This window comes from Mya arenaria, chromosome 15, assembly GCF_026914265.1.
Source record: "Mya arenaria isolate MELC-2E11 chromosome 15, ASM2691426v1".
NCBI lineage: Eukaryota > Metazoa > Mollusca > Bivalvia > Myida > Myidae > Mya > Mya arenaria.
In genome coordinates, this window is record NC_069136.1 from 43,371,386 (window position 1) to 43,385,878 (window position 14,493).

Below are 14,493 nucleotides of genomic sequence, written 5' to 3' on the forward strand. Positions count from 1 at the left end.
AATTGACACCACGCCGAAAGCGATAAGGCTACGCCTACAATGTCACGTAACTCCTACGCAAGGAACCTGCGACAGCCGGGTGAAAGAATGTACAGTAATATTATGCATCGATGTTGAATAAGTATGACAAAATTGTCCAATATATACCCGACAGTGATCTAAACTGGATTTAATTTGTCATAAGAGTCGTTATTTTCACTTATATATTCGGGGTCACGAAAACCGTTTTATACATGTACTATACACAACCTGTCAGATTTGTCTCAGATTTACTGATATCTGGATACTTGATAAACAATTTACACATGTAAGTGTTTTATGATATCTTACATGTTTTTTGGCATAATGACATAAATAAATATGTGTTTAATAAGTAGGCAATAATATTATCGTAGAAATTTGAATTTATAACGGAGATAATTTCAAAATTGTGGCCGCGAGGATTCTTTGCGCAAGTACCGTTCGCTACTTTTTGCTGGGATGGTGGACATCACGAGTTTGCCATAGTAAAACAAATAGTCAAAAGACTCGTTGAAGGCCTTTTAGGTGGACTACACTGGGACCAAATGATGTTCTGTTTTTACTAGATTAGCAGAATTTGACATTTATGACTGATCGGATGGCATTAATAACTAGTTGACTGATAGTTAAGCTTAAGTAGAGGCAATCTTAAAGCAAGACTTCCTTGTAGCTAAAACGTTCGCTACGCCCCTAACTACGGTTGTAAAAGAAACACTAAGTTATGCTCATTGGCATAATGTTGTGCTTGAGTGTGGTCTTTTGTTGTGGAGAAAACTGTGGAAAACTCAGTTGTCCAGCTCGGTGACCACCAACGAATGCAGCCTCATGTAGTGATCCTTCACTAAGATCAGGGCCTTCCCCAGAAAACATTTCAGGCGCAAGTATTGGTGGGGGTGGGTGCGGGAGGCGTTGTTCCCCCTTCCGCGTGTCAATGATTTTTTTTTTACATTTTCAATACCAAATGACACAATAAGAATAAATAATGGCTCTGTGGTCCAAAGTGGCCCTGCCCATGCTGTCCCTGGTTTCCTTTATACTCATATAGAAAAACTTGGAAATCTTCTCTAAAACAAGTGTTTTGATAGTTTGTACATGTAGCCTCGTGTAATGGCTGTTAACTTAAATAGTTCAAATTATGTTCATGTGGCCAAAGCATGCCTTGCCCTGGGGGGTCCCAATATTTATTTAGAACTTATGAAGGTAAAATATATGGGGTTTTTTCTGTTAATCCCCAGTAATATACTTAACTTTGAAATGGCTTATGGTTATGTGAGGAAATATCTGAAGATGTTTTATACCACTCAGGGATCCCAATTATATCTCGTCTAAAATCTCGTCTAAAATCACCATGCCAACACCGTAATATTGGTATATAGCTTCATGTTTTGCTTAGTTACACTAACAACAACCATATCAACCAATGTCTTTCTTAGTTTTTTTACTTCCCTATCAACCACTCACTTAAAAAGCATCCAATGATTTCTTGAGAAACCAAGCTCTTTCGTAGCAACCACTTTCTTCTTTAGCAATTAGTGAACTCCCTAGTAACCGATTGCATCCTTAGCAACCAATCATTTCCTTATCAAATATATACTTATTAAGCAATGAATAATCTTCTAAGCAACCCATCACTTCCTCAGCAACCACTTTCTTACTTAGCAACCAATGGCTTCCTTAGCAACATTAAACTTCTTAAGCAAACACTTACTTCTTAAGCATCTGATGACTTTCCTGGCAACCACTGGCTAACTTAAGAACCAATGACTCTCTGAACAATCACTTACTTCCATTGCAGCTACATTCACCAAACATTACTGAAGGCACAAGTGATAATCTTCGCAATTATCAATATTTATAGCAACAAATGACTTCCTCAGCAACCAGTGAATTCCTTAGCAACCAGAAAATGATCGAGCATCCACGTAAATCCTTAGTATACAATTGTTATACCATATCATTGATGAACTTATCGTCAACCACTTACTTCCTAGGTAAGCAAGAACAATTCATACTTCATGTAAGTCTAACTAAAGTTCAAGACAATATTATATTCGCTTTTAATCAACAAACCATTGATATAACCAAGGCATTGCCGCATTCAGCACATTAAGTGCTTTGATTAATGGCTTCTACGAGACAACGATTCACTGATATAAAGGAGCTCACCCTGGTCGTACGATCTACGGATGCTACATAAGACAAGTCGTGGGACCGTGACAGTTACAAAAAATGGGTTGATCGCCACAACAAGTGCGTGAGCTACATGGGAGAATATTTCGAAAAAATGTGACGTGTGATAAGGTATACTGTGAAACCGCTGTAAAACTGTTAATGTTCTATGTATTTTGACAAGTGTTCGTGTATCCAGTGTGGTACTAAATGTATTTTTTGACTGTATCATTTTATTTTCTCTATCTCAACGTACTTATCATACTTAAATATTGTCCACGAACTTTACGAACTGCCCTCGCAAGCCTCATGTACAGCTGGTACGAATGGAGTCCTTCGGACTCCACACACTTAGACCAGCCCAATTGCGTTCATACCCCGATAATGACATCAACCCCGCAATTCATTCCTTAAATGAGACTAATCTTGCACGCCATGTTTTCATAAGAAGTTATTTAACATGGAATCAAAACAGGACCAGCTAGTGCAAATTAGTGATTTAAGTATAATACTCGACAGCTATATTGGTAGTAGTATTCGTAGTAGAAGTAGGTAGGGTAGATGGGGGGGGGGGGGGCGGTGAGAGAACGAGGAAAGGAAGAAGCAGAAATAGTAGCAGTAGCAAGAAATATAACTACAAGTAACCCTCAAAGTACAAACATATTTCAATACAGAATAAACATCATTTTAACGACGAATTTTCTTTTTCATATTACGTGATTTCTCACAATATCTGCTGTTCAATCGACACAGGCGAAAGTAGTTGGCGTATTTGATTGTTTGTATGTGTTTGTTAAAAAGATTCAGATGTCTACAGCATAAATTACTATGCAAATATCCAATTTGTAAGCATTTTCGTATGCTAATTCAAATAGAATAAATAGAAGATGAATCCCGCAAGGTAAGTGGTACTTTTAAATGTCGGTTAAAAAAAACAACATACGCGGAAGCATGCTTCAAAAAAATCAAATTAATTGTATTTTGTTATGGAATTGTCTTGAAATTAGCTTTTGATCATTCGTAATGCAAAACAAAGATTGTTGTGTTGTCACCTTAACCAATTGTTATTTATATTTTGTTCTCTAAGGCTGAGAAGTGATATGTAAATGAACGATCGAGCTGTCTCCGGCATTCTTCAACTAATTTACTAAATTGAAATGGAAATTGGTTTTTTCGATAAGGCGATTGGGGCAACAAAAAAAGGTTCAAGTGTAATAAGATTATTCAATGAAACCTACAAGCGTAGGACAAAAAAGGCATGCGATAGTGAGATAATAAATAATCACGTAATAGTACAGTAAGAACTTAACATGTGATAGTGAGACATGAAATTAGAAGTATTATGGATAACGTAACATATCGATTAATCGCACATCAAATACAACTGAAGCATTTTATGACTTATCCATATGAATATGAACAGAGAATCCAAGACAGTGTTTTTGCTGTCAGCTTGATATCAAAACAGCGAAAAATGCCTGTCAATAAAAGCAGTTAAATGTATTTATTTAAGATTTAGTCGCAGGTCTACGTGCGTCCGCGCTTTTTGGATTAAAGAGGACGCGCTGTATAATTCCATACAGCGGTTTTTTGTACTTGTTTGTATCTTAGCCACTTTATAAGTTTAATCGTTTATGATGTTCATTTCTTACACTTTCATTTTACTGGTTGTTTCAAATGATAATTCATATTTATACTTTTAAAAGTCAGTATGTTTGTTCTTTAATTTTGCATTTTATATAAATAAGGCTATTTACTGACTAGGCATACAACTGGATACCACTGTTTATAATTGACCTTACGACAGGATTTGATTGACAGGTCCTATCAGCCAATCAGAATGTAGGGCTGATAAGCCGTGTTGCTATCCGCCATTTTGTCCGTCAAACTGACCAGAGTCCGTCATATACATGCGCTGGCAATTCCTCGCCTTTTTAAGTATTATGGTAAAAAGGTGTTGTCATGGCACTTGTAATTCGGATACAAGGTAGCCAGGCCGACTAAAGATGGCTTCCAATTCGTTCCGTATTCGAAACCAGCGAGTTATTTAGAAAAATGCAAGTGCTGTATCAGACTCTGTGGAAGGACCTCATCAACAGCTGAACTTGGAAATTTTGAAAGATCGTTCAAAGGCGAAACATCTATACGTCTGTACAAAAGTATTTTTTGAACAAAACTACTTATTTCAATCCGCTCAAAATTTATTTAATACTGAAATTGTCCGTGCATGACCTAAATAAGTGTTACTATTTTTAAACTATAAACATCGTACATTTACGCTTTGGCTTGTGTTGTCAAATCGGCATTAATGGCCATTTAATATCAGGTCCAACATGGACACGATTGATTTCATTCAAGATAGAGGTATTTTTGTTGATACCGTTATGTAGTTTTTATAAACCGCTTTGCTTTCAAAGTAAATCAGTAAATATCGTACTCCTGAATTTTTGTCCGAACCATCGCATGCTTCCGAATCTGATCTACTCGTATGGTTCCTATGTAAACAATGGCTTTTGTAGCTGTCATTCCGACACATTTCGTAGATTTCTTATTTTCATATCAGCACTTTGTCGACGGGAAATCCAATCAAGAAAACCCTGACCCTCAAGCAGCTACTGTATTTGACCAGCTCACACCAGTTAGGCCTCCTCCAAAACTCAGATAAATATTTGAGCCACCAAAAAAAAACGAGAACAGATCGGTCTGAATCGTTAAGGTATTATTTTCTGTATAAAACAATTTATTTCACTGTACATTTAAAAATCAATTATTATGTTCATTAGAACTTGATTCTGCCAAACATGTACTGTAAAGACTTAGACTTATTATGAATAAAGAACAAGTCAAACATGTACATATTTTCATTGTTATTCTTATATTTTGGGCCATTTACGTAAATCTACAATATTTAATGATAGTTCATCCAATGTTCAGAGTCCGGATCACATGCACACTCGATTAACAGTATTCTTAAAGTTGCACTCTCACAGAATTCTAGTTTGACACTTTTTGTCTCAGAATCGGCTTATTTTGGCATTCTTTAAATTAAGACCTAATATATAAATCACAAAGCAAACTTCTCCGAGCCAAAATATGATAAATGCAATCGAATCCTGTGTAAGTTGTCAAAGTGATCAATCTGTGAAAGTGCAGCTTTAACAGTGAAAAATAACTTCTGCTAATGCTATATATTTTAAAATATATTTGCCATTGCAATAAAGAGATATTCACCTACAATATCATACATAAACACCAAAGAAATATCAAAGTGTAAGTAATATTTGCAAAACAACAATGTATTTAATAAATCTGATATTAAATATGCAACAACTGGTGTTAAACTCCAGAACTGAAGCTAACATCATAGAGGTACATCCTTCCAAGAATCCATCAAAACAACATGCTGAACAACTTCAAGAACTCTCTTCAAAAGACCACACTTTCCTGAAATAAATAAAAGATGCCAATATTAAAATAAATCAGTTACTTGTATTGTTAAATATTTTAATACTAGCTGTAAATGCTACTGCCTTTGATGTTTGCTTTCTACATGTATATCATAATGAAATATTGACAAGATAATAGCTAATGTTTTGTGGTTGTTGTTTTTCTCTGGACAAATAGTCCATTACTTTTGTACAGCAAAGTAAAACTAAATGTTATAAAAAGCTTTAAAATAGGTCCTACCGATTAATTGTAAAACTTGTCATCACTGGTTTTCTCTTGCGGTTGACATTGCCTGGACTGGCAAATATCATGCGTGTGTGTGGGGGGGGGCGGTTTCCGGTCTTATGCTAGGTCCCCTGTGGCGGTAGGCTTGTTGAAGACAATAATAAGGGGACTTCCTTATCTCCATCAATCAGAATACTTTAATGGTGTCAACGGTAAATAGCAGGAGACCCTCCACCAACCTTAACCGGTAAATGGGGGAGGGTAGTGTGTGTGGGTTAGAACCAGCTGCCCGGTCAGCTTAGTAGGTTAGAGCGCCGGGCTAGTGTTCTGGTGGTTGTGAGTTCGAGCACCACACCGGGGGCACTTTTCCTCCAAGGTCTACTTTTACAGCCAGAGTGTGTGAACATATTCCACAATTTCTGTAAGAACAAAAATCAAAGCATGTGAATGTTTGAGCAATGCAAAAGTTACAGATTGGTATCACCCACGATTGTCACTTGTCAACTATTACATTATTATTCATCAGGGGGAGTGTTCAATCGCTTAGAACTGAAACTTTTTATGCATAACCCCAATAAACCATTTCTGCTCATACTATAGAATACAAGGTTATACGGTATAGCTGGCATGTAACTGTTATTTAATGTCACTTCCGGGTTCCCCATTCGGGCCATTTATGATTTACTCATATTGTGCGATGATTTAATCTTTGTTTCAACAATACTGTAAGAAGGACCGGTGTTATTAAAAGTTAAACTTACCCTTGTTTGCATTTACAGTATGCGTCACACACACGCTTTTCCTTTGTATCGATGTCAATGTTGACAACATGGCGGCTATCCGATTTTCTCTGACTTGGATAGATTTCACCCCGTAAATGTTAGATATCGTCATTTTCTAAAGATATATAGAGCCTTCCGATGTAGCAGCCAGTTACAAATTCCTTTGACTTCTATTTTTTTCGCATTGTAATGTCACATTTATGATAATTTGTCAGGATTATCGGAAAGCGAAACGACGCGAGACGCCATTACTTCCTCGTTTGTTTGACGGACATAGACAGAGTTCGCCCCCTTGATATCAGGGGGCGTGGCTTAGAAGCCGCTGTCGTAAGGTCAATTATTTTGTTGAATTTATCAAGAGCATGCTTGCTCCAGTATTTTTTCTTTATAACCTTAAATAATGGTGTTTATAAACATAATTTATAAGAATAATATGGTGTTTTGCTACTGCCATTTCGTTTTTTTACATTTTCGGAAGTGGATGGACAATAATTCGGCACATATCCGTTCCGCTCCTTCAACCGTCTTCGTATTGTATCTTATTCGCCGAGCCACTTGGTGCATTATCGCCAACTACTTACCGCCCCCCCCCCCCCGCCGCCCCACCCCTCAAATTTTTCACTCATTTATCGAATAAGAAAAAAACGAAACCACGACATGTACTTACGTTTCCGCATATTTGCCTTCCGGTAAGCATGCCCAGAACAGTACCAAAGTATTATAGCCCAGCATTTTTAAACCTGTGCATGTATATACATTTTAAGTAAGCAACTGTAATTATTATTATTGAATTAAACTGTATTGGAGCGGCTTTATATCTTTAATATTTCTTTACAAAAAAGATGCACTCTTACTCCCAAAAAGGATTTACCACAATGAATAATACTGTTTTAATATTCCAAAAGGGATGAATTAATGTCGAAAACAATGGTTCTGATGAAGGATACTGATTTTGATTTGAACGCAATGAAAATATAACACGATACTTCTACCTTATGAGACTATATTATCTTTGAGCATTCATTAATCATTCAATATTTTTGCGCTTTTTGCTATTCAAAACACGGTTACAATCTTGTTATCAGTAATTAATATTTTCCATAAATGCATTATTTAGTAAGTAGTCAATGGTTTATCAATCAAAATTAATGTTTGTTATACATGTGTATCTATTGATTTTGAATAAGAGCGTCACTTTAATATACTGGGAACTACAGAGGCGAGTCAAACTTATTGTTGATTTCACAATAAAACATGAAAATACTGGGTTCAGAAGTTCGCTGAGTATTGAGTTCGCATGGCACAGGTGTTTTACAACTGTATGAACAATATACCACAAAAAACGCTAGTTTAACAACAAATTTAAACATGGTATCCGCATAATTATAGAGGCTCTTCAGTTAAGATACCTGTTTTTTATCATTGCCTTTCAAGTGGTCTTTGAATCCAACACTTTTCTATAAAGTTTGATTATCCTAGTTTTGAAAATGTTTGTATTCTCAGCAACCTAAAATAAACCACATCATTTTTTTCTGTTGCATTACATTTCATGCCAAACATAAATTATTTATTATTGACCTAGGAAAGGATAATAATATAAGAAAAAGACAATATTGTTGTGCCACAGACGAGATACTTTAATCAAATTTAAACTCACATTCAAAGCAAATGGTTCCAAAAAAACTGCGCCAGTGTTAACACCTGGCTTTAATTATCTTAAACTCAAATCGAATGGCAAAAACACACTACTAAAGAGCAGTCGTAAAGTGTCCGGAACCACTGCTGCGCCCACCCTCAGACTTTACATCACTTGCCCTGTCATGGTTACAGAAATTTACCAAACTGGAAAGATAAATATGCATGAGACAATATTCAAAAATAATACTCGCGAGAAATATTCTAGTTAAATACATCCGTAATAAATGAAAATGTTTTTATATCCCGTCTGAGCGTCGAATGACCAGTTCAATACTATAGATGCATGAGGAAAAATACTACAGTCGAACCCCGTTGGCTCGAAGTCCTAGGGACCGGCGACATAACCTCGAGCCTCGGAAATTTCGAGCCAAGCGGGAATAATTACACTCAGTATATAGAAATCGGTACCTTATATCCAGTTCGAGCCAACGAGGTATTCGAGCCAAGCGAGTTCGAGCCAACGGGGTTTGACTGTAGTTTACGCACTGAGTAACCAAATCTATACCAAATTGTACTCTTATGATATTTAATACCTTGATATATATGATTTGATTTCCTTTCAGAAAAAAAATAAGAAGATAAATGTATTTATTGAAGTTGCCGTATAGGGTTATAAGAGTACAATTTGTTATAGATGTGTGTATAATAACCGACATAAAACCCAAAGTAATCAATGGCACAAATATTGTTTCCATACGCAAACGTTTAGCAATGAGCGATAATAAACTGGTGCAAGTCGCACGATAATTTCTGTATTACCTCTCTTACTGGAACTACTAAAGCGAGTACATATAAGCGTTTTATTCTTAGATTCCATATTCAAGAAAATCAGCCAGCATGAGCTAGCTTAATTGCGTGAATTAACGAATACTAACTAACGAAGGTACGGAAACGTGAGCACCATTTTGGATCGATGTTTTTTTGTTTAATAGCGTTTTTATTATTTGAGGAATGAAGATTGACTTTTTTGATACTGTCTGTTTAATAAAACTGTTATCTTTATTCGACTCTCGTCCATATTTCAACTAACAGAAAGGACGTTTTTTTTAAAATCTTCCATTTTAACATTTTATTTAAAAACCTATTCATATATTAATTCGTGTACATATACTTTGCATATGCCTTTCAAACCTGTAGTGTGATGTTTCAGATAACTTATGAATTCTGTTTCCATGTAACTGTTTTTGTCCATATACGTTTACAACATAATAGTTAGTATAATTGATCCATACAGCTATAATTCCGTATGCAATGCAACTGAGGCTCATAAAGGATTATCATTTTAGTAAGTAGCTTCGTACTACTTTATTTTAGTGAACTTATTTCTAGTATACGGAATAAATCGAGTTCCACAACGTTGAAAATTTTAACTGGCCCCTTTGCACCCACTCACCACACAGACACCGCACTGTGACAATGTTTTTTTCGTATTATTTGAATAAAAAGTATATATATTACCGGGGCGGATGCAGGATTTCGCGTTAGGGGGGGGGGGGCGCTCTTTGGAACTGCAACAAAGAAAGAACACTCCCTCACAAAGAAAAAGATCAATACACGGTTTAATGTGTAAATTGGAATTTGATTGATTTCAAGGGCATCTATATCCTCGGATATTGATATTAATAATTAACTTTAACAATTTTAGAGGGGGGCGCACGCCGGGTGCACCTCCGTTTAAAGCCGCTAGTGCATTATATAGTTAATAGAAGTCCGGTAAATCCTGAGAAGAATGCTTGTGTCTACTGAACAGGTATTGTGCTTGTCGCGATTTCATTATATATTGAGGTTAATTTGTTAAATGTTATCCATTTTGAAGACTATAAACAGCGTTTGATTTAATTATATGTCAATGGTTTTTAAAACAAAACATTATTTCCTGTATGCTTCAATAAAGAAGATATATTTAAACTGCAGAACAGGAAGCACTATTTAGCCACACACATTTTGTTTCGTGTTTACAAGAGTGGAAAAGAAAGCATTTAAATGTCCGTTATTTTGATGTTGCTGATTTTTTCAAGATGCACATTTATTCCCAAAAAAGATTCACCACAAAAAGGATGAATTAATGTCGGAAACAATGATTCTTATGAAGGATACCGAGTTTAATTTGAAAGAAATGTACATAAAACACGGTATTTCTACCTTATGACACTATTGTAAACCACAGTTAATCTTTTAGCATTCACCAATCATTTAATATTTTTGCTTTTTCTGCTAATAATTACATGGTTACAATCTTTTTATCAGTAATTAATATTTCCATAAAATTATGCATCCATTGGTAAGTAGTTATAAAGGTTTATTAGTCAAAATGTATGTTTTGTAAATGAATGTAACATTTGTATGTATGGATTTTGAATAAGAGTGTCACTCTAAAATTATATTTAACACTTTATTGAAAGTGTATAAGATTAATTCTCAAACGGTCTCATAAAGTCAACATAGTATCGTTCCAATTGTATCAGATACTGAATGCATCGTGTTTGTGGCAGGAGTAGTAATCCACAAGCATGCGTTTCTATATAATTATAGAGTTTATGTCCCTTTGTAATACAGAACGTCCTTCGTAAAGTGTCAAGGTTATAACTATCATCAATATGTGTTCCCTCTTGAAAGCATGTTTACATCACAGTGTTATATGGTTTATATCCAAGTTCTGATAAGCGCTGGTGTGCGCTGTAAGTATATATTTTATTCATTTATTTATTATTTGGTTTCGTGGACATTATAGTAATTTCGCAAGCTCGGTCAAACATTAAACAGTTAAATAGGACAGATATACTTTACATGCTGTATAAATTATGTTTACAATCATTTTGTTTAAGTCGATACATGTAAAACTTGCTTTCATGGTAAACTTGATTGTTAAATGGTTTCTCTTCCGTTTATATACCAGGTATACATTCTTTTCTTCATTTTCGTACAGATTCAAAACTGTTACCGACATGTAAACAGGGGCGGATCCATGAGTATAGGTTAGAGGGGGCGTAACTGAGAGGCGTAACCTTTTAACTAATTCCCATCCCTCTGAATTATTTCTTATTTAGTGGATTTAACGTGTTGTTAGAAAGGGGGGGGGGGGGGTGTACTCTTCTTAGAAATTTAAAAATAATCTAGTCCGATAGGGTACATTTGGTGCGTATTTTTCCCACTTTAATGTAATTAAAAGCAAACTAGCATAATTTTAGGGCGCCACATCCTGGATCCGCCGGTGGTAAAAGTAACATATGATTTAGCTTTAAAAAAGTTTATCATACGAACATATTAAGCAAATATGAACGTATATACATGCGTGAAAATTCAACTCTTGTAAATTAAGTACTATTAGATACGTTCTGTTTCACCATAAACACGTGCGACAAAACTCCGAATAGTCACAAAGAAGCGTGACATGTTTGAATATTATGTTCAAATCCAAATGTATCTATAATGTAAATAGTAACTAGGTAAAACTTACTTCATCTGGTTTGTGCGTCTATCAGTGATTTTTAAGAGTAATTTAGTCTTCGCCTTTTTAAAACTTATTTACTTCGTATATTGTGACAGCAAAAATATGAATCCCTTACTTATTCGTTCATAAGTTTAACATTAAAAAAAATAATTCAGTAAAATTATCGTGTACCGTTTGTCGTGTCACCATTTGACCAATGGCGGAGTTTACATGGTTATTCTTTTTGTTTGTTTTATTTTTCATATCAATCGAAATACTTTATAATTATTTTATGTTAAACTGTTTTAACATACATAGTTTTTCCTAGTCAAAAAATATTACGATTGGCAATGTAAAGTTGACCGTACTTAAGCTATGACAAGTCTGGGGCGTACCTAAAGACATTCGGCATGTACTCGCGCAACCCGTTTGTTGGGGGTCCGGGCATCCTCTCCCGGGACTTTGCTTTTTGACGGTGCAATTCGGCGTATATTTTATGACTTTTTGTGATTTAAAAACGCAAATAATTTACACATGTAGAATTCAAACAAAGATAGAACATTTATCATGAAAATTGAAACGCTCCATTGTCAAAAATTCGACTATTATGGGTACCACTGTGCCTTATCCGTGTAAGGGCTGGGTTTTTACATCAAATTTCGCAATTAACACGTTTGTTATATTTTCAGTTATTTTTTCAATAAAACGCGCTCGAGTATTTGCGAATCGCTAGGTACGCCGCTGCAAGTTAAATTTATAAAATGATCTCGTCCCTTCCGAAGATGTCCTGGATAGCTTTTCGTTGTCATTTGTGCATTTGTTTAAACGTTATATTTGTCACATATTCTCTCTTCACGTATCAGTACTTAAGTGCATTTTCAATTGCAGTGCAGACTGGCTGATAATGGAGAAGAACATGGACCAGGATTTAGACGAGATAGGACCCTACAGCTTGACCGACCTGTTTGAATGCCTTAAAAGGGTATCACTGAATGAGGCTAAGGAAATTAGTGATATCCTGTCTGTGCGTCGATTAAACGGTCTGGTAGAAGTCACCGAGAACTACCACATGACAGCGCTGTATTTCGCCGTCAAAAATAACTTCAACGGTATCGTAAAAAGTTTGCTGGACAAGGGCGTAGATGTCGACAGGGGGCAGGGGTGTTACAGCAATTATTTGGGCCAATTTATCTGGAAGGAAACACCATTACTTAATGCATTGTTCATGACTAAATTTGAAATGATAGAAATGTTGTTACAGCATGGTGCGGATCCTTTATATGATTCGTCGAAGGCGAGGTTGGTCGATCCAATGAATGGGCAAACATTTAGTAGTGGACTCACTCATGTCGCCTTTGACGTTGCTCTTACACGGGGAAAATATATCGTAGACATGTTTTTGAAATACGTAAATGTAAAGCGTGAATATGGTGAACGAAGCCACACATGTCTCTGCAACGCTGTGAAATACTATTTGGAGGAATCTTGTTCCTCACAGAGTATGGAGTATATACGTCAAATTATACAGAAAGGTGGAATCATTTGCAGGGGCGACTGTAGCACTATTGCTGAGGGTACGGGCAGTTTCATTTCAGGGAGAATATGCAGCATTATTACTCTTTGTCTGAATAATATTGTAAACGTAAAAGAAGAAACACTGTATGGGTTCCATTGTTCCAATAGTAAGGCGGCATTACATTGTCTTAAACTGGTTTGTACATCAGATTACGTACACTCGGACTCAACTATATACAGGACATTATCTAAATATAGCGAAAAGGTTCTAGAAGAAAATGACCTGTCACCAGAGATAGAAAACAGCAAGCAACAGAATATCATGTGGATTATCAATTACACTCGAAACCCGTCCACATTGAAGCACATATGTAGCGTTGTTATCAGACAATACATTCCCGGCGTGTGTTCCGGTAAATGTGACAGGCTACCAATTCCTAATGAATTGAGGAAATACATGAATATTGATGAATTTACCTGAATGGAAATTAAAATAAACATAAACAGCATGTTTAAGAGTTTTCTTTTCTTATGCAAACTTATCCCCACTTGTCAAATGTCGATCGTTGAATAATGCACCAGTCATTTGTAACCACAGCCACCGCAGGTCCGGGAAATAGCGGGGACTTATACATTCGGTCCAGCCAAGCCCGGGCAAAGTCTCCGCCCTGCGGGGACAATCTGCTGGTAAAACCCCCGCCAAATGCCCCCGCACCCAAGGGACCCAAGATAATGCCACTTTCCCGCTAAATTTGGCGTGAAGACAAAACCACTTCAGTCACCCGGCACTGCGGTGCCACCTGGAAAGTAAAAACACGGCCCATTTCCCCGGCTATCCCCGGTATACCCCCGGACCTTGGGGGAGGGGCGTGGTTACAATTGACTGGTGCATAAGGCTTGATTAACTTTGTCCGGAGCAGAAATCGGAAAGTACGTAAAGGATTTGATTGCAACTTTGAACAGAGATGAACGTTTCATGAGAGTTTGAAACAAAACAATGGGCCGAATGATCTGGGGCCGTATTAAAAAAGCATCTTTGTTACAATTTTCAACTTTAAGTTATTAAAAACTTGCCTTTATATTATTTGATTTTTAAGAAAACGAACAATGTTTGCACACCAAAAATATGAAAAAAAGTAAGAACATGGTTTAAGCAATACATGCGTGCGAATAAATCTGATTAAAATAGCGGTTATTTAGAATAAT

General features: G+C 36.1%; 1 protein-coding gene and 1 long non-coding RNA gene across 3 annotated transcripts in view; one reads left to right on the forward strand and one right to left on the reverse strand.

Moving 5' to 3' along the window:
* The window catches only part of LOC128220218 (demethylmenaquinone methyltransferase-like), a 35,485-nt gene extending 21,687 nt beyond the window's left edge, over window positions 1-13,798 (forward strand). Inside the window, exons 1-2 of one of the 2 annotated variants that reach the window (XM_052928512.1) lie at window positions 10,716-11,020; window positions 12,661-13,798. In XM_052928512.1, the coding sequence (XP_052784472.1) occupies window positions 12,677-13,768 (1,092 nt within the window). In that variant the 5' untranslated portion in view covers window positions 10,716-11,020; window positions 12,661-12,676 and the 3' untranslated portion in view covers window positions 13,769-13,798. Of the gene's footprint in view, window positions 1-10,715; window positions 11,021-12,660 lie in introns of those variants that run through there. The other variant, XM_052928513.1, reaches the window with a different exon arrangement.
* Window positions 5,043-6,904, reverse strand: LOC128220219 (uncharacterized). The gene is made up of 3 exons (XR_008258731.1): window positions 6,624-6,904; window positions 5,878-6,281; window positions 5,043-5,634 (listed from the first exon to the last, which is right to left on the reverse strand). It is a non-coding gene; the product is annotated as an uncharacterized LOC128220219 (long non-coding RNA).
* Window positions 13,799-14,493: the final 695 nt, after the last annotated feature.